Consider the following 21,519-nt stretch of genomic DNA (forward strand, 5'->3'; position numbering starts at 1 on the left):
GATGGGCGGGCCGGGGCGGTGGATGGGCCGGTGGATGGATGGGCGGGCCGGGGCGGTGGATGGGCCGGTGGATGGATGGGCGGGCCGGGGCGGTGGATGGGCCGGTGGATGGATGGGCGGGCCGGGGCGGTGGATGGGCCGGTGGATGGATGGGCGGGCCGGGGCGGTGGATGGGCCGGTGGATGGATGGATGGGCGGGCCGGGGCCGCCCCAGTGCCGGGGCCGCGGCGTTGCCGGGCGACGGAGGCCGCTCTCGCTCCCTCCCCGCTGCTCTCCCGTTCTCCCCGCGGCTCCGGCACGGCCGGCAGGTAGGAACCGGCCCCTGGGGAGAGAGGGAGGGGTGGTGGGAGCCCGGAGGTGTCTGTGTGTGTGTGTCTCTGTGTGTGTGTGTGTGGTGGGCATGGGGCTGGGCTCCCCTCCTTTCCCAGGGTTGTGCACCCGGGGTTAAGGGGCGTTGAGAAAAGGCCGTTGTGGGGACGCGCTGGGCTGGAGCGGGACACATGGACTGGAGTGGGATCCTGCCTGCTCTGGGGCACATGGACTGCTGTGGGATCCTGCCTGCTGTGGGACACACGGACTGCTGTGGGATCCTGCCTGCTCTGGGGCACATGGACTGCTGTGGGATCCTGCCTGCTCTGGGGCACATGGACTGCTGTGGGATCCTGCCTGCTCTGGGGCACATGGACTGCTGTGGGATCCTGCCCGCTGTGGGGCACACAGGCTGGACTGGGACACACAGGCTGGAGTGGGATCCTGCCTGCTGTGGGGCACACAGGCTGGACTGGGACACCTCCAATGCTTCCCAGAGTTTGAAGATCCCACCAAAGCATGTGCATCACTGTAGTAATCAGCCTGTGTACAGGTGGAGAGCACCTGAGGGCTGAGTCTCTGTTTATGTTCTGGTGGATGTAACAGGGTGTTTAATTTTTATATTTTGGCGGAGCTCTGAGGAGAGCAAAGTTGATGAAGAAATAATCCTGGGCTGGTGTAAGTTGTAGAAGTATCTCCAGGTATTTCACAGTGAGAGAACGAGCTCCTCCGTGGTGCCTCCTCAGCTTCTCTTGAAGGGCTGAAGAGACTTGCCGGGCTTTGGAACTTAAAGGTTTTAAGCTTTGTTCGCCTTCTTGCAGAAAGGGTTCAAGTGTGGTCTCCGTCCTGCTCATGACCCCTCTGTGGAATGGAAAATGGTTTCTGTCAGCAAGAAACTCACTTTGCCCCCTCATAGTTTTCAGCAGTCAGTGATTAGTTAATTGGATACGTTCAGCTCTCCCTTTGTCTTGTCCGTGAGGCCTGTGCTATCCTGGCTGTACACCTGTCTTCTGTAGTATTGATTCCTGATAGAAATGTTCCTGCTATTATTGTCCATTTTGACTGCTTTTACATGGCAATGTTTTCTGACAACTGACACAGTGAAAGTATGCTAAATATTGATATTAACCTTTTATCCCATTCTACCCCAATGGTGATGTTTTCCCTAACACAGAATCAACTTACTCCTACCAGAAAATCAGTGTTCTTTTTGTTCAGTAAAAAACTTCTTTCTCCCCAACTACATAGATTCTTCTCTATCAAGTCTTTCACCTTTTCATGGTCTCTTTGGGAACACTAATGAGCTACACTTTCATTAAGCTGTTCTAGGCTCTGCTGCTCTGTGTCCTGTTCCACTTTTAAGCCCTGTTGAGCATGGACTGCTGCTGCTACAGTGAATAAAGTACTTCTCTTTATTAATTGCTAAGTGCTCAGAATCTCTTGGGTTTGTTTTGTTGTTATGTTTTTTGTTCTCTTGAAGATTATGTCCTTACTGTTGTTTTAGCAGGACATGGAACAATTAAATAACACTATGAGCACCTGTCAGTCAAGATAAATGAAGATAAACGGCTGTGACTACTAAATTAAAATCTCTGTTGGAGAGGAATGGGAAATGATGCAGAACAACAGGGGCGTTGGAAGAAAAGGTAAAATAATTTCAAATGTACAAATTACTGAAAATGTTTCAGAACTTTTTAAAATTACTCACCCATTTAATGATATTATTTTTCTTCATGTTATTTTGTCTGGTTTCAATCCACCTGAAATCTTAGATTAAAAGCACAGCGTTCAGCCATGTCAGATCTCAGAGTTGCTGGCATTAACAGGTTTTGTTGTGGTGATTTTTTTTTTCTGGACTTTGTGCTCTCTCTCTTGGCTTTAACACTGAGAATGACTGTGCTCCTGTAGGTCCGACTTCTCAAGGGATTGATATATGGATACATCTACCTGTAGGCAGCTCAGTTTGTTAGCTGTACACTGCTGTCACTAAAAGAACAGGCTCTGCCCATGGCCTGGGATGCCAGCACCCTGTTCTTACACAGTTCAAGGGACCTGATCCTATAGAAAGCAGGATGTAGATTCCATGTGAGACCAGATGCAAGTTTAGCACTGGACTGGAATGATATAACTGATGATGATGCAGGTGCTTTTCTAACCAAAGTTCCTTAGGGAACAGAGTTAAAGAAATCATGTTTATCCTCAATGTTTGAAATAGTAAAAAAGTGCTGCAAAATAGTAACATTATGTAACATATAATAAATTTGGGATTGCTGTGTTTGTCACTAATGGGAATGGATTAATATTTATTTGTGAGGAATTATGAAGGGGTTATTTTTTTTAATTGGAAAATTATTGAGCTTTTCACAGAAATTAATTATTTAGAGGTATCTGCATAATTTTAGTTTGCTATTGTAATGGTTAGTGTTTTTATACCTTCTATGGAGTCACATGGGGGCTTGAAAAAATTGGAAGCAAAACCTATTTTATATCAGTAGGGCCATGTGTTTGCTATAATACAAATCAGAACACCACATTTGCCTTGGCAGATGCAATAAATACTAACATGTCTGTATTAAAAGGAAAAGACTGTGGACTCTGGCTAGTTCAAAGAAATATTATCTGATATTAAAAAAAAATTAGAAAGCACACATTTCTTTGATTACATCTTCTCACATCTGCAAGCAGTATTCAAAGTATAGCAAGCTGGCTGTTAATCTTGGATATTCCACATCTTTAGTTTTAAATTATTTTTTAGAATGGAGCTCTAAAACTACCTTGGTTTTCTTTTCTTCTTTTTTTTTTTAATGTTCCTAATATATATGGTGATTGGGCACGGTTTTGCTCTATTTTAATGGAGTATCCACCCAAGTTTGAAGTGGGGAAAAGAAACAAATGTAGAATTAAGGGGATTAAGTAAATTATTGATACTTGGGAAAGAGCATTCAGCTATTGTGTTTGTTATATGAAAATATAATCTTGTCAAACAGACAGTGTTAAAACTGCTGAGAATAGGGGTTGGAAACAGTGGAGGTTCATGTACTGTCTCTGTGGCCATATCTTGACTTTTATGTGCAAAGCTGATCATCCTGGAGGGTAAATGGCAGAACTGAAATTCTTTCCATGGAATGCTTCAGAGGGAAGAGGAGATGAAATGAGATGATGCAAAAGAAAGCTATAATTTAATGAATGGCATGGACAGTTGGATGTATCCTCCATAATTCTAACTGCTATTGACCTAATTTCTAATTTTAGCCTCCAAGCAACTGATGCCTGTCTTCCACAATTTGAGTAAATACAATGCAAAAATGAACTTTCTCAGCTTTTGAAACTGCTTCCTGATGAAATTTCTGTGTCATCTTTAGTAATTGGATGACTGTTTGTCATGTCCTGAGACATGACAAATAATTGCTTCCCTGTGCAACTCCCCAGCTGTTGAACACAGTTCACCTTTTGGGCTGGGAAGATACTGGTTGCCAGAAATTACAGCAGCATGCCAGGGAAAAGATGGACTATCTCTGCTTCTGACAGTGTTTTTAAAGGATCTGTTTCTGACTACAGTAGTTGCCTTGGCCCAGCAGGATGGTTGTAATGCCACCTCATCAGTATCCCAAACTGATTTTCCAAGGTTCCTTTTCACTGTGATTCTTCTGCCCTTGCTAAAATTTTGGCAATGTCTGTTACTAGATGTGCTCCTGTGGCATCACCCACTGGTCAGTGTTTTTCTGCAAGTTCATCTAGAATCTGTCTCTTTTTGTACAATCTGTCCCATGTGAGCAAAATGTTAGAAATCAGAAACTTCCCAGTGACTCTTCAAGTGGCTTAGCAGGCCAGGTAGGAATTTCTTGCTTCAAATACCTTGATTACCAAACAAAATGGACTGAGAATTGTTTGAGGGCAACCAGAGAATGTTGAAACTCAGAAATGCTATATATGATACATTTTCATCCTGCATAAAATTTGTGTTTCAAAAGGCTCATAAATGCAATGCAATGGTAGCTGGGGAAAAAAAAAGGTCAATTTTTATTGTCTTTTTCTTAGCTGGAATCTGGAAATTCTTCAAAATGGTGGATACTTAAAACTGCTGTGAAGACCAAAACCATAGAGTTTTTCTTCTCTGCAGCTTTGGACTGTCACTCAGTTTTGAGTCCATGGCTTAGAGTATATTTGTTCATCTTGAAAAGATACTGATTCTGCAAAACCTTGCTTTGCTTATGTCCTGTTTTAGTATGTGAATTTTTAAGTAATTGCTGAATTATGCCTTTTAAATGCAAGGAAGATAAATACATCTTCCAGTGACATCTACATTTAAGGCAGGATCTGTGTGTGTGACAACACAGATCTGTTGATTCCTATGTACCTTGTCATTAGCTATCCATGGCAGGACCCCTACATAAGGACTAGAGGACTCTAATTAGGCCAGCCTCCTTTCTCCCTTATTTAACATCTGGACACTGCTGGATGGTAGCTTGTGGTAGCTTGTGGCCATGAGGGCTAAATGTGGTTTCTTGATCCCTGGTAACCTTGATAAAATGGTGAGGGACTTACTGTTATCTAGTCCACTGAAACAATTGGAAATGCATTTGGCAATCCTCTGAGAGTGAAGATGTTGGTATCTTGGAGCTCTGTTTTTCCATAACCCCTGTTGTTCACCAGCTATCCCCATATCCTGCTCTCTGCTTTGCTTTTCTAGGGCTCATTGTGGGGACAGATAGTAGAAGAGTGTCTTGAGATATTTCCTTGCAGCAAGAAGTTTACCTGTATATGAAGAAAACCCCTCAATCCATAGCATCTTGCAGTTTCATCCAAGGATTTAGATAATCCATACTCATCCACAGCCACTGTCTGGAGACTTGCAGTACAGAGGGAATCAATGAACATTTGTAGCCAGACAGAAATTACCACTGACCACCTTCCACCTTCTAAAAACTAAAACCAATTGATTTGACTTCAGTTTATTTTTTCTTTGACATATTACAGAACATATAATAGAGAGTGACCTGCTTTAAAATTCTGCTGTGAAGACTTTTTGTTGAGGAATACACTTAGAGCAGGTGGCTGGGTGTGCAGCTGCAGTGGGAGCTGCAGGTTTGTGCCCTTGCTGGGGAACGTGGTGCTGACCCTTTGCACAAGGACCTGTGGCACTGGCAGAAAACCCCAGACTATCACAGGCACGGAGGGTCCTTTGTTGGGGGTCCTACTGCAGAGGCACCAGCTTGAGCAGTTTTTTCTGCCACTGCACCATGATTTTCCCAGCAATGAAAGTCTGGGATGGTGGGAGTGTGGTTGCCAGAGTGGCTCCTGGATGGTCAGACAGGGAAGTTTCATTAAAAATTTGCCAAGCTAGCTCCAGAATTATGTAATATAAGGGCATTGCCAGCTCATATGATAAAACATTTCTCATCACCCTGCTCATCAGGATCTCAGGGGAAAAGTATTATATATGCAACTGTAACTATGAAATTTTTATTTTATATATCTACATTGAATCTGTAGATATATAAAGGAGAAATGAGTGACATTTATAGGCATTGCCTTTTTATTATTACTGTTATGTTTTAGAATAATATTAGACTTTTTTTTATCTCAACTCCATCTGGGTTTGTAGCATGCATTTTCTTCTCTGGGATCACTGCTGCTTTGAGTGACAGCACAGTTTGAGCTCAGCTCCTTGCATGGGGGTGTTACATCGTCCACAAAGCTCCCAAGAGCTTTCCCTGAGGAGTCTGTGGGACAGCTCCCAAGCTTACCTGCCATGATGGTGGTAATTGCAGAGCAAGATTTATATTTAATAGCAAAGAACTGTCAGAGCACTCTTGCAGCTTCTAAAACCATAAATAAGGAAGGTAAGCAATGGGATAAATCAGTACACTTGCTTTGTATGCACATTTAGATGCTTGAACCAAGGCCTCAAATTGACTGAACAGTTACACAAAAATACAATTGTAAGTATTTGAGTCATTCGGTGTCATTTAAGTCAGTGAAATTTTAATTATATTAAATGGGATATTGTTATATTAATAATTCAGCTTTCCCTTAAAAGCTTTTTTTCTTTAGTGGAGCACAGAAGTGGAATATTTATGAATGCTCTTTATAGTGTTTGCATGATCCTTTGATATTAAAGTAGCATTACTGAAGTATTTGTTATCTTGTTCTGCTTAACGAAACCAGAAGATTAAAATCAGATTGTATAGTCATACACAGGAAGAAAAAAGTTATATCAATAACAGGACCGGTGTCTTATTTTTCATCTTTTTAGAAGCTGTACCTGCTAAAATAGACTGATGTGTTGCAGGATGCTTTATATTGCATGAATGTTGCAGGAACTGTTTTTGCCATTATGGGTGGATTATTGTAACAGTAGTTTCCTGATGACATCATAGTAAATTCCAGCTGCCCAAACAGTTATTTTCCAGAAGAGGTTATCTGCAGTGCACTTGTGCAAAATTACACTTAGGGCACTCATAGTTCCCTTGGGACTTGTAAATGTTTTGTCAAATCTGTAGTAAATACAGAATTCTTTGTTTTCATTCTGTGTCAGTGGTAACAGTGTGGGCACTACTCTAATTTTTGATGCAGAATTAAACAGACAAAAATTATATTATGCAAGACAAGTGAAATGGAAGTCTGCAGTGCAAGCTTCCTGTCATGAAGGGATAGATAGCACAGTGGTTCTCAAATGGGTGTTTTTCCTGGAGAATGTTTTGGCTGGTGACCAAAAAATAGAGATATGGACCCAGAGACTGCAGTACCCCCACTGAAATGGCACTCTTTGTGTCCAGTGAAGGCATGAGTAGCCACAGAGCAGGAGAGGATGCTGGTTAAGAAACTGACCTGGGGCAGTAGAGATTCCTTTTTGTGTGGGATGTTAATATTAGAGGTACACGCCTTTCTTAGAGTGAATTTTGATTAATTACCATTGTTTGGGGTTTTTTTTGTTTTGCTTTGTTTTGTTTTTAAACAGTAACTTAATTGCTTGGACAAGCTATTTAGGTAGTGTCGTGAAGACTCCATTAGAAATTATCATGTCTAGTCACACAATTCAGAGATCCTTTCCCAGTCTTAAGATGCCATAATTAATATTAAGTCAAACATTTCTGGCAATTGCTGAATTTGAAATGTGCATTAATATATATTTAATGAAGAATACACAATCCTATCACTGACTCTTCAATAAATCTTGTAGCAGGAAAATAAAATCTTGGAGTCTTACCAGATTGTCAGACCCTAAGAACATCAAATAACTATTCTTGGCCAATTTCTTTCTAGAAAATTACAGTATTCTGAGGGGATTTTAAATAACACGTTGTTCCAAGGATCATTTAATTTTAATAATGGTTTTTATTACTGGTATTTATATGTGTTGAAAATGTCCTGCAGTTTTTAATGAACTGTCACAACATGTCTGTGAATTGAATAACTTACCATGATTACACACACTCACTTGGGTAAGGAGAGTGGCAGCAGTGGAGAAGGTTGGCAGATTAACTCTTTGTAGAATTCAAAATTTTCCATCTCACTGCTCTGGTCATTGATTTCTTTTGCACTCAATGATTATTTGCTTCTAGTTATCCACATAAGCAAGAGCCTGCCAAGTTAAGACTTCTGATGCAAATCCTGCAGAAATGAATTTATTGGTTTCTTTGAATCTTTTATTCTTCTCAGTGTTCACACGCAGTATAAGACTCCATTATTTTCCAGTCATTTTCTCTTCCCCTGACACACTCGTGTCAGGTATTCCTATGCTGTCTCACTGGGTTCACTGCAGGTTTTTGCTAGGTGTAGTCAGTCATCTTCCATCCTTGTGTGTCCCACAAAGCCCTGTGGGAATGGTTCTGTTCAGCACATGGATCCAACATACAGCCAATGCAACCACCTTCTCCGTGAAGGCAATCTTCATGTTCATGACTTTTCAGACATCTTTAGTGACACCAAAAGTCTCTGCAGTCCCTGTAAACTGTCCCACTGAGGCTAACAGTGCTTTGGGTCAGCATTGGCTTGTCCCGTGCGTTTGGCAGAGCTGTAGGTTTATCACATGGACCTGATGAAAATGAGCAATGTGACTCCTTTGTCTCTAGGAGGACAAATGTTGTGCCAGGTCCCCTTCTTACTCCTACACAATGCTGGAGATTTCAGAGGTTCATGGATTTTACAAAATATTGGCACTTCACCATTAGGATTCCTGCACTCTTAATTTTCCTACAATCTCATTTTGAGCATGTTATTTTGATCCGTGTTCAGGAGGGGATTCTTTCTTCTCTGGAGAAAGATTTGAAGTGATAGAAACATGTAAAAATGAGTTTTGCTTGCTGACAATAATTCAACTTGATCCCAAACAATTTGTAATGAAAATACTTTTCTCCTCACTAATCCAATGTTACAATAATTACAAGAGCAGATCAATAGCAGGAAGTATAAAACAAAGTATCACTTCAGATATTAAGCCACAAATTGATCTCCTTGTCAAGCCTAAAGCAAATGCTGTATCAACATGTTTCAAAGATTTGAGGATGTTCTGAAATGTGATGGTGATGGCCCAACAGAGGGAGAACAGTTATTTGCTTTATGTAAGTGTGTTAACTCTTTGCAGCCTGCATCTACAAAATCCTGCTGCTATCTCATTTTGCAGTCACACATTACATCAGTGTTCTGTGACTATTGCTTCACTTTGTTCTGATGACATACAAGATTATCTCTGGATAATAACAATCCTCACTGGAATTAGGAAGAACCACCAGTACTTGCACACAATCCTACACAAGTCTTGTGTAATTGGCAAAGGATTCCAGAATTTTTGTGACAAGAATATTCTACTCCAAATCAGTTATTGACCAAAATAATTCATTCTTAGGAAAATAATGACAACATCAGAAGGTCTTCATATCACAGAAGAGTCTTTAATTCTCTTGGACAACTGATGAATCTTGCAAATCTATACTAACTAAATCATACTGACCTGTTCTAAAGAAAGTAGAGGGGAAAAAAGTCTGAGAAATTCTAGAATTCTTTAGAAAAAGAAACAGGTAATAGAAATTTATGTCTTGTAGCTTTTCTTCTAAAATACAAGACACAGTGTTGTTGAGATCTCTTTTCCCTCCTAATGGGCTGAGGTGTGGAAGTTGTCCTTACCCTACTGTAGGCATACTGAGGTTTTAGAAGCTGCAAATATCACTACTCAATTCACTTTATGGTGGTTCTTTTATAAGCCAGTAAGAAAGATTGGAAGGAGTTGTGTGACACTGAAGAATTTGTTACTGAACATGTTTTTTAGCCATTGAATATTGCTGTGGCTTACGTGTAATGCATTTGAGCAGTCAGCTTCTCCTGTAGGAGTACTTGCCAGGTAGGCACAGTGGCCTGGAAAAAATAGAGTTTGCTTTCTGTGGGCTTATTCTGCCCTGATGAATGTACAGAAGGAGCACTTAGGAATCTGAGAGTTTGGTTCCTCCCTTCCTAGTGTAGGAGATTCTGCAGGAAGAGGTTTGGCATATCATCAGTTTTTTGTTGCTGTTTTTGTTTGGATAAGGGCTGCTGGTTTTTCTGACAGCACAGAGCCTTCTGAATTTCTTTTTCTTGTGGAAGTGAAGAATTTTGACTGGACTTGACTAGTCAGATTAAGAAGTCTTTGACCCAAACTTCTTTCACCTTCTACCAAGTCAGTCTTCTCAAGTGGAGATGACCAGCTGAGCAGTCAGAACTCCTATTTGTCCTAACAGAAGTCATTCCTGTGTTTAACTGTTTATTAGTATGAGGAGGAAGGAAAGTGGTAATTCTCAGGTCTTGGCCACCACTGATGCTTTGTCAGCCAGTTATGATTAGCTTGATCATTTAATTACTTTTCCAGCACTAAGAATAAATATTGCTTCACAGTGGAGAACAGAACAAAACTGCAGGTGTCCCTTCAGCAGAGCAAGACGGCTTTTCTCTAGTCTAGCCTTTTGTTGTTACAGCACTGTTTCCAGCTGTGACGCTTCCTTGTTGCCAAGTAGTAGTAAATAGCTGTATAAATCACAGTAATGCTTGTACCATTTGGGCACAGCTGATTGCTTTTTGACTCTAACGGGTGTACATATGCTTACTCTCCTATTTCAAAGTCAATTGTTAATATTTCTGTGAAAGTGATATCTTTGGGAATTGAAGAATGACCATATTTGGGGTGCTTCATCTTCAAACTTTGTATTTCGTTCCTCACTTGAAGCATACACAATTTTATTTAAATTGTATTTTTAATTTATTTTCTCCAAGATTGTCTTCAGAACTAGAAGTCAGTAGCCATTGTCTGCCTAACCTAGAGTCAGTAACAGTGCTGGCATGTTTGAGTTAGGACAACAAATACAGACAAGTTCTGTCCATGCTACCTGCAGGCAGAGCTCAAAATGCTCAAGAGAGGTGGTGTTGTGCCTTGGTACTGGCACTTGCAGTCTGAAGTCCAGCAGAGTTTTACTGACTGTTGTTCATGTTTCTCAAGAGGAAAGGAGTAGGTAGGGAGCCTGTGTGGATGGGAAGCTCACTGACACTGGAGAAGGATGAGGGGAGTGGTGAGAAGGCTGGAAAGGACTAGTGTCCTGAGTTGTTTGTTCTCAGCTTTCTTCTTTGTACAGAGCTATAGGAATGCCTGGCTTCTTGTATACCTGCAAACAAGAGTTTGCTGTGAAAGCTTGCACTCAAAGCTGAATGAGGTATGGGACTAGGGTAGCTCTTGAGGATGAACAAAAGGAAGAACATGTGTTACATACTACATAGCTTTGGGTTTGTGCTGATTAAAGGAACCAGAGACCTGTATCTCCGTAGGCATTTTCTGTCTTGCAATAGGAGTCAAAACAGATTTTGCTGACAGGAAGATAATAAATACGGGTAGAAAAATCAGACTGCTTGTTATCCTTTTGTTCAAAGCATGTTGAGATGGACCTGAAGTGGAATCCTGACAGAGTTTCTCATCCAGGCTCATCTGAAGACCAGGAGACTGATTTGAATTGGCAAGGCAACCCAAATCCCAGTCCGCTGATTAAAGATGATGGAGAGCTGCTTATGGATGAACATCTTTCCCCCAGGAAACTGGTGAGTAGACATCCAACTTTTTAATGAAGTGGAAGAGGCAAACTGGCATATACAGAGCTGTATTAACCTTCCAACTGCTATTGTACTGATTGTGGATTGTTGCCTCTCTGACATTTAGATTTCTGCATAAAGTAGATTTTGTCTTATGAAAGTATATCAAATGTTTGTCCTCCTTTCACCTTGTTTCATATCAAAAGTATTCCCAGCATGAGTGTGGCTGTGTTTATTTCCAGGATTCTTGAAGCAGTATGAAGAAAAGCACAGGTAGCATAATTATATTCTACACAGATCTCCTTAATGCCATTTGGAGTACCTTGAATCTTAGTATCAGAAAAAGAATTTACATCAATCTTGTTTAGAGATTGGAAATGTAACTTTAAAAGCACATTTTTTTTCCTCTGAGTTAGTGAAATCCTCTGTCCTGGTAAGAAGCCATTTAAAATATTCTGCAAATGATAGAAGTACTTTCTATACATGTCGTAGTGGGAGGAATTTCAAAGCATATTTGAAAGCCATATTCCTTTTAGACTGGGGAAGTGATTTTGGTATGTAGCCTGTTGAGAGTAACATGCTGAAATCTTCATGAAGGCATTCACTTTGTGAAGTATTTGTGAAAGAATACTTGGTTGCACATTGTATTGTACTTGCTCAGGACTAATTAAGGGTGAAATCCTGTGAGATGTGTAGGAGCTGACCAAATGTCACTTTTCTGTGCTAAAGGAAGGGAGAGTTGAGAGCAGAACGTGAGGAGAGAGGCTTTCTGTGTTGCAGACCTACAGAAGAATCTCTCTTCTGCTGGGGAGCATTTATGAAAGGCAGATGGAGCTGCCAAGGCTGTGGTTCAGGTGCTCCCAACAGCAGGGTGGTGATCACAAGCATCCATAATCCCCTATGTATCCACTGCACCAATGGAGAGACAGGGGCTTCCGCAGGGAGCATATTCCAGCTGTGGGTTTACACCACTCCCCAGCCACTCCCAAACTACATTCCAGTTACCATTTTGACCATGTGCTGTGGATTAGACAGAACTATTATCCCATAATTAGCCAAGTCTCTTAGTGTTTATAAAATGGTTGGAGATGAAAAAAACCCTTTCTGCAGAGTGGATACTTTTAGCATCCTGGAGAAAAACTGTTGCATGGTTGTATGGTCTATGCCATTCACTCTCCTCGTGAGAACCTCCGGCCACTTCTTGGTCTTTTATTAAAAGCTGGCATAGAATTGGACCAGTCTAATGTGTTTGTGGCCTACAATAGCCTGTATAAATCTGATGGGAACCTCTCAGATTAGTCTGTATTGTTAGGGCACGAACCAAAGCCCATTAAAGTAACCTAAACAGCTGCCCTCTTATTCAATCAAATCTGAATGAAACCCTTAGGAAGCTCTTTCATTGGCATGATCTTCTCTTTCTGAACCTCTGCTGCTTTTAGTTCACAGCAAACCATAAGCAGAAAAGTGTATGTAGTGCAATGTTACCTACATGCCATGAAGTTGCTGTTTATTATTTTGTAACTTTTTAAAAAATGCAAATAAGAAGTTAAATAATTGAGTTTTGCCTTTTTTGAGATTGTGGGTGTTAACATTTGTAAAGGAATCTCATTTCAAAGATTCTTTCAAATCAAGTACATGGTCCTGATAATTTTTCTGGACACAGTTACTTCCTGCCCTGGAACCCGACATTTGTGTTGGCATAGCTGGGTTACTTCCTGCTCAGAGGAAAAATTACATGACATTGTCAAGGAAACATTTACAGTGTTTATAGCTTGTTTTAATAACATACCTCCTCTATCTATTCTCTGACCTTTTTGTTGATCAAATGGAAACCACTGTGGCCATAAATTTACTTTCTCTGAATTTGCAAATGTTCAGAATATTCAAATGTTTAATACAGAACAAGTTTTCACATGCATAATTCTTTAAGGACCCACATGCCATTGACAGTCAAATGGTTTGAAAGATTGCCTTGCTTAAATCAATACAATTGCAGTATCTTTTTGATTGTCTTATTGTTGTGAATATTTTAGGAGTTATTGATTGTATCTGTCGAAGTGCTCTGGGAAGGAAACTAATAGACTTTTAAAATACGGGCTCATTAAAGTAAAATTGTTTTACATTCAAAAAAGGGCATGGGCCACACTTCTGTAGTGTTGTATAGGCAATTTCTTAGACACCTTATGGATGTTCCTGAGGAAGGTTTTTTTCTGAAAAACATACTCAGCTTCACTCTTTGTCCTCATAATGGTCTGTCTTGCACCAGACAGGCTTTGGGGAAGCTGCAAAGTCTACTTGTGCAGACTCTGTTAAGATTGGGCACCTTGAACTGCAGCCTCATTTCTGCCTGCACATTTGACTCATTTTGCCCTTTTTCCAGGGTGATGGCTGTCTATTTTGTAGTGAAACCATTAGCAGTCTCCATTAGCAGTCTGCATTATAGAGAACTCTCTAAAATTTGTGACACTTGTTTTCCTTCACTTTTTATTCACTTGCTGCATTGTTTTCCTCCAAAGAGAGGCAAGTTTGGCTTAGACTGATTTTTTTTTTTTTCTTTCCTTTTTATCTTCTTGGACTGTGTAGAACAAAAGACAACTTCTACAAAACCACTGGACCATTGCCCATTCTTTTCATTGTGGATCCCCTCACTTAGACTTTATGCTCATTCTCCACAGAGTTTGTAGTCTTCTGTAGCTTCGTTTCAGCATAGAGTTCACTTCAAATCCTGTATGATTCCATATTTCCATTATGTTAACTACATCTTCTAGTTTCTTCTTGCTGCCAGCTCTCTTGCTGCACTATCATGTAACATCTTTTTATGTTTGAATGTCCTTCATCCAAGCTACAGGTCAAAAGCTTTTGATGAAAGGGTTGGTATCATTAGATGTCATTTTTATTCTTTCTGCTAGCATCCATATCAATTTTCTGGTTTACTCTTTAATCTTGCTCTATATGGATAGGCATTCTTGCTTTTCCATTTATACCTGTCCTATTAAAATTTTCAGCTCTCTGTTTTCCTAGTTATTTTCCTGTTAATACTTTCCTGCTCTGCCCATCCTTATGCATGGTTGTCAGATATTGTAGAGTACTGGGTGAGCAGATTCTCACTTTGTTCTGAAAACTGGCTAACAATGGGCAATTATTTTTTAACTCTATTAGGGCTGTGACACAGATTTTTCGTTAAATGTGGAGAAACTGAAATTAAGGGCGCCACCTGTCTTCAATCACGTTTTTATTTTGTTCTATCAAAGCCTGTCCTCTCCCTGCTGTTTGCAAAGGATCTTTTCCTGACTTCCACTAAAAGCATTCCACTTCTCAGAAGAAACTCATTTTACAAGGTCAAATGATCTTCCAGACATTGTCACATTATAAAACTCAATCACGTTTGTGTGTGATCTTTAGAGAAGAAAGGAAGTATTCTCTAATTTTGCTTTTTATTGATCCTGCTCCAACTAATCATGTTTTTCCAAACTTAGGAGCACGTGTTCGGATGTGGTGTTTAGTTTTGTTGCTCAGGAGGTTAGGGTGTATTTCATATGGTATGCACTCATCCTCACGGGGAAAAAGGAAATGCTGGAGGGTCCAGGAACAACAGATTGGATTCTCGCTGAAATGGCTCAATTGTTTCCTTTTTTCTTTTGCAGCAAGTTTTCCTCACTGCTGTAAGATAAATGGATTTGGGGAAAAAACTGGACATCAAGAAAGAGCAGAATCTTGATAAATTATATGGAATAAGGGAATGGAAGTAGCTGAATTTGCCTGAATTTGGATCTGCTGAATCCTTCATTAGAAATGTGTAATAATTTTTTTTAAAGCTTGAGGGGTCCTCTGGAGGTCTGCCAGTTCGATCTTCTGCTCCAAGCATATCTGGTTTCAAAGTTAAATCAGATTGCTCAAGGCAGCAGATAGTATAGGTAATACTGTGAACTGGAAAAAAATAAATTACAGAGCCTCCTTTCGTTTCAGAGCTTTCCTTTTGTAAGTTCCTCTCCTAGCACTAATACCTTTACAGTAGTGAAGGCTTGTAGTTGCTATATTAGTGTTCATCCTGCTGCTTAGGCATCTGATATTTTATGTTCAAATTTTCACATCAGGAATCTTTGAATTTATATGCATGCACACACTCCTGCATGTTTTATATGAAAAAAACCTCAGATATTCATTTACTTACAGCCACCAGTGCTTAACTAACATAAAATGACATTACAGTCTTAACTTTTCCATATCGAGTGACACAGTCTTGAGCAGTGATTGTAGCTACTGTCTGTGTACCTAATTCCTAGACAAGAAAAAGAATTAATGTTGGGGTATAACTTTTTTAATATCTCTGTGAAGGAAAGTAAATCCTTAAAACAAATCTAAGCAAAAACTTACGTAGGAATGTCTACTATCCTGTCCACTCCTGACCTGCCTATTAATTCAGCACATAGTTGAAACTGAGGTTTTTTCCTCCTGCAGAAGTGACACAGGCTATTTCTGGGAGGTCAGTAAACTTCCCATCTTCTGGTGTTTCTTCATGTTTCTGGTGCCCTACATGCCTGCTGAAGTTTGCAATAGTTAGATTTCCCAGCAACTTGCCTCATCAAATCCTTAATACTGGTTTAAAAAAGGGTGTCAGGACTATCAATCCCCAGCATGAGTCAGTCAGGAGATGAACTGCAGGTACAAGACTAGGCAAGGGCCTATCCATGTGGATCTGCTGACGTGACTCGGGGCCTTCTGCACAAGAATAAAGACATCTTTATTAATGCATCCACCACTACTTAAATTTTGTATCTACTGCCCTCATCTACACTTCCCATATGAGCCAATAAAATCTCTTTTTGTAGCACCTAGCTAATCTCTTTGTCTGAGCTGAGAGAAGAGTGCATTTATGTGTATATGCAGAAAGTGGTGAAATACAGCTGAATGTTTTAGTTATGGGCATCTGCAGCATTTAGCCATTTTGAAAGGAAGTTTGAATGTGAGGCCACAGAGAAGTTCTGTAAGTTTTTTTCCCTCTCACTGAATCACTTAAGGCCTACTAATTTGCAAATATTTTTCTTAGAAAAAAAATTTGTCTTTTCTTTTTTTTTTTTTTTTTTTTTTTTTTTTTTTTTTTTTTGATGGAGAGATTATAATTGAGTTGAGAATTTGAAAAAAAAAAAAAAAAAGCAATAAACACATGAATGGACATGAATCTAGAATTTGCATACAGGTGTAGTATTCAAAGAGAACAAGCTCACCACTCAGGAATTCCTGTCTTTGCCAAATTAATCAGGATCAGCAAAATAAATGCACAGCTGGAAATATTTCTCTGACAGCTGCATGCAACTTGTTCTTCAGCAACATGCCTACTTTTCTTAGAGTATGTGAAAAATCTAGGGAAGAGAGAAGACATCAGTTGTGTATGCCAGTTTTGTCTGAACAGATACTATTTGCCAATTAAGGAATTTCCAGGTAGCTGCAAGTGGGACTTGAACTGGATTTCCCAGCGTCCCCAGGTGACTGCTCTGCCAGATGGGAAGCTCTGCAAGCACAGAAGTATTTCTCACCTGCAATTTTTTACAGAATACTTACTGGCTTTTCTTGTCAGTCAGAGAAGCTTTCCAAAGCAGTGCACAGTCCCCAGTTGGCCAGACATTTGGCCAGGCATTTTGCATGGTGGGAACGGTTTGTGAAACATTATGGACTTGCTTCTTAAAATATCAGCTAAATTATTTACCAATAGCTTCTTCATGAAAAATAATTTTACTCCCATTTTGAAGAAGGTGAAAAAATGTAATATGAACTTTATTCGTCTTTGTTTTACTTACCCTGTATTCAAAGTATCTTCAAAGACTTGTGTAGTGCTTTACCATGGAAATGTCTCCTTTCAAATAAACAAATTTACAGTGGAGTGTAAAACTGCAGCTCAGAATCAACCTTTCAGGCCACCTCCTTGAATGTGACGTGCCAGGAAGATTTTGATGTTTGATTCTTCAGAAAACATCTCTGTCTAACTGATCCCTACCTTGCAGGGCTGCAGAAGGGTGGCAAGCAGAGTCCTCTCTGAATATCAACACTCAGCTTAGAATTGTATTGGTTTTTTCAAGGTATCTTTTTGACCTAGAATAACTGTGAATGTATTTTTGCCTAGAACTGATTGTTGGTACATTTCTGTTTGCTCTATGTGGAGGCTGAGCAGCTGGAAACAGCCAAAGAAACACCTAGATGGTACAGCACCTCCATGTCTGTAAGCAATCCTGGGGCACAGGCAGAGATGTTCTGTCCCTGGCTGTCAGAACAGCCCATTAAGCTATGGGCAGGCAGTCATTACCTGAAATCACAGTGGGACATCTCTGAATTAGGGCAGGAACCTGTCCTAGACCTGGGATGGCCCTAGGAATGAAATGAGACAGAGCACTGTAGCATCGCTTCTATCCACATGGTGCCAGACATCTCTCTGTCCAAGCTGATGACCCCTTCAGTGTGTTGGGTCATGATTTTTTTTTCCTCTTACAGCAGAATTCATCCAAAATATCCCTCTTTTCAAATTTTGATGAAGGTTCCCATGCTTTGACATTAAACAGCAGCATAAATGGGAAATCCTGCTAAATCAGTTTCATCTTTGCTTAAATGTTTTCACGTCCTTCCCTAAATGTCCTCCGTTCCTGGTGTCAGAATTTTAGCTGTGACATGAGAAGTATCTCACTTGCAGGTGCCCCAGCATGCCAAGAATGGTGTCTGCTGAGTAGTAATGTCCTAACTATCTTCCACAGGAACCATTCCCCATGTATCCTCCTCTTGAACCGCCGCCCTGGCCTTTGCTTGCTGACTCATTTGCAATCAACACCTGGGGTCTCAGTGCTTTAGTGCCTTTAAATAAGCTCATATTCTCCACCCAAGAGCATTTCCCATTTCCTTCATGTGCTACAATAACTTGTGCATCCCACAGCAAATTGGTTTCAAGCTGTCCCAGCAGCTCCTCACCCTCAGCAGATGGAAGGACAGTGATTGCCATAGATACTCTTGGAAATGGGAACAGGGAGAACAGGGAGGTGGGCATTGAGAATATATGGAGTTTGTTGCCTCTGGTTAGCACATGCTTCAAGGCAGCTATCTATAGTTCAAAGAGCTGATGATGACAGCCAATAACCCTTTCCAGCACTGGAGTCACAGTTCTGCCTGTTGGAGTACAAAAATATGGGTGCATTAAGAAGCTCATCTCTCAGACAGTGGAAAAAGTACAAATTAGTGGATCAGGAAGAGGAAAAGGAGAGTAAGGAATGACATTGGTAATTCTTGGTATGAGAAAGAGAAATAGGGAACCCTAGAGGAGGAGAGAATATAACTTCGTGTGGGTTTGATACTTGGATTTTGAAAAAAATATCAGGGAGCAGAACTGTGAAGGGGGGTGGTCTGGAATACAGCAGGGGAAGGACAGCATGCAGGGAACTTGCAGACAGCAAAGGAGAAAAGGATAAAAAAAAGGAGCAAAGGCTCCTTGGGGTATCAGGACCTTTTGCTACTCAACTGACAAAGTGTGTGACCCTAAGCTTATTACTTCTTTTGAGACTTCTTCCTGTTCTGGTGTAGGCTCTTAAAACTATTTTGATGGCAAGTAGGGAGGTATTTTTCAGAAGCTTCTTCCTTTAATGACAGTGAGCTTGCATCCAAATCCAGCAATCCGAGTGCATGGTTTTATGCCAGGACAGCAGCTAGGTCTCATTTCACAGATAATCTCGTGCTATGTGACAGACAGTGTCATCTGCTCAAAAGGGTTACTGCAAAATGTGTCTTGCCATGAGGGATCTTGTGTTCACTTGGAGAGAGAAAGCAGTCTGTAGCTGTTAAGTTTGCTGCCTTTGCAAGAGCAAAACACATTTTGTGGTGGCTGCATGTGGGGATAGAGTCTTAGAAGCTTTTTTATGTTCAGCCTGCTTAAAATCACAGATTTAAAAGAAAAGATTTAAAATGAGATTAAAAAATAACTTCAAACATAATGTTTTAAAAATAGTTCAAAAGCAGTTGAAGATATTGGATAATTCTGTTTCTTAGGAGTACAAGTCAAGACCTTATAAAGGGGGACAGCTTTTCAAGAAGGAATGTTCAACTTTTTCTGGAAACCATGTCCTTTTGAATTGCCCTGTCAGTTACACTCAGACTGGTTTTGGTCCTTTGTAAGAGGATGTGGAGCCATCAGCGGAAGTTGCAGCCATTTGTGCACGATAAAAATGTTACCTAATGAGCAGGAATATTGCAACCACCATTTTTTCCTTGCAAAATTAACTGGATATTTTCGTGGTTATTTTTTTTTCCCAAAACTCATAAGCAGAGGTCATCCTACACATTCCCTTCTAATGAATAAGTTCTCCCTTATTAAAAAACCTAAAGAATGTTGTCACTTTTTAATAGTGTTGTAGCTTTTTAATTTGTCTCCTGTACATGGTGGTTACTGAATTACTTTCTGCCTTCACCTCAAGAAAAGGCCCAAAAGGTTGATGACAATGCTTTCAACCCCTGCTCTTGGTTGCATCATTGAGGAGGAAACTCTGATGCCAGGACCAGGCAGTTCTTTGAAGTGGGCATGTTCAGCCCCACATCTTAACTCTTTTGACACAGAAAGGTGAAAATTTAGAAGTTTCATCACTATGTATAGCATCAACAATTTCAGGCAGTTAGTGTCTCAAATAAACCTTGCTTCTCATTTCTCAGGAATTGTTTCAGACTCCTTCATAAGCCACTAACCAATGGGGAAGAAAGGATGCAGTTCTTCTGGTCTGCTTTGTTGAATTTATGCAACTAAAGTGATGCAAAGGAGGTGGTGGGATATGCACCCTGAATGAGAGAAGCTGGATCATAGGAAGAAATGGGGGATGAGGGCAGTGGTAATGTGAGATTGCGTCAGCTCCGTATGGAGTCGCATCTCAGGATTTCACAGCCTTGCTGTAGTTTTCACACGCAGTCTTAGAGCTTTCCTCTCTCCTCTGTATAGAACTTCTGCTTGTTTTGTTCCTCCTGCTTACCTCTGCCAAGGCAAAATATTATGTGTATTTATCAACACAGACTGTAGGATATTAGGAAAGATTAGGGAGGAGTCTGCATTCATACACATCCTTGTTTAATGCAATGGTTGAGCCAATTACTACAACTTTGTAAAAATAATGAAGGATTTTGAAGGCCTCTATTTGCATTGCCTAGATATTTTCAAAGAAATTCATAATTCTTGTGATTAGTGTAGTCTTCTTTCAGAAAAGTGAGCTGCTTGAGCTAAAGTCATGTTTCTTTTTATTGTTTTGAGTTAAAAGGAAAACAGTGTGTTTTGTTAAGTTTTACTACCAGCACCTTTTGAATTACAGATGATGTTTAAGGTTAGCACTTTCTATCTGCTAAGGATTAGTGCAAAACTAGTGCAAATCTTAAAGCATGGACATATTGTTTAAATTAAGCTAGCTGGCATGTAGATCTGTTGTTGGTTTGCAGCTTGAATGTAACCCCGAGCCATGACTCTTTAAGCAATCTATAAGTTTTAGGAGAATAGAGTATTTGGGGCTACAAGGAAAAAAGGTCTTTGAATACCACATTCATTTCAATGGGATTGCACATCTAGCCGTGTTGACCTGAAATAGATGTTGGCAAAACACTGGTTGAAAATCTGGCTACACCTTTTTGCTGCTGTGACATCTGGTTTATTGCATGAGAGTGCACATAAATTTCTGCTTATCTTTACAGAAAACTTTGGCAGGAGTAGATGATCTGAAGCAAGTGAAGGCCCTAGAGATGCGAGTAGACACCAGAGAGATCAGCTTGGGGAACTTTGGTAAGAAAACACTTTATTTTCTGCTCATCATCTTGAATTTTCCTTTATGGTATCTTGGGGATTCACTAATGAACAGCCAGTGAAAAGTACTGTCCTTCTCAAGAGTTCTTGAAAAAGAAGCTCCTTGTACCTCACACTCTTTGATCTCTGTCTTCTTGTGTGAGGCTCTGAATAGGACTGGAAACTCTGGCAATGGGATGAGTGATGATTTCTGTCTAAAGCCCATTAGTTTGGACACATTTTTCTTGTATGATATGAGCATTTACTCTTGTCTCTAGTGAAACAGGAGCCGAAGGTCAGCTTCTCTCCACTGTGAGATTTCCCTGTGACTCAGGAATTGCCAGTGGTATCAGGTGGCTCATGCTTCCAGCAGCCTGTCTTTG

At 40.4% G+C, this 21,519-nt stretch overlaps 1 protein-coding gene across 4 annotated transcripts in view; it reads left to right on the top strand.

Moving 5' to 3' along the window:
- Positions 1-228: 228 nt before the first annotated feature.
- The window catches only part of LRRC56 (leucine rich repeat containing 56), a 60,311-nt gene continuing 39,020 nt past the window's right edge, over positions 229-21,519 (top strand). For 2 of the 4 annotated variants that reach the window (XM_083862780.1, XM_083862783.1), the window contains exons 1-4: positions 229-308; positions 1,814-1,955; positions 11,200-11,364; positions 21,049-21,136. In XM_083862780.1, coding sequence (XP_083718906.1) covers positions 11,209-11,364; positions 21,049-21,136 — 244 coding nt within the window. In that variant the 5' untranslated portion in view covers positions 229-308; positions 1,814-1,955; positions 11,200-11,208. The remainder of the gene's footprint in view (positions 309-1,813; positions 1,956-11,199; positions 11,365-21,048; positions 21,137-21,519) is intronic. The other 2 variants (XM_083862782.1, XM_083862781.1) reach the window with 2 other exon arrangements.

This window comes from Zosterops lateralis, assembly GCF_965231275.1.
Source record: "Zosterops lateralis genome assembly, chromosome: 6".
Taxonomy (NCBI): domain Eukaryota; kingdom Metazoa; phylum Chordata; class Aves; order Passeriformes; family Zosteropidae; genus Zosterops; species Zosterops lateralis.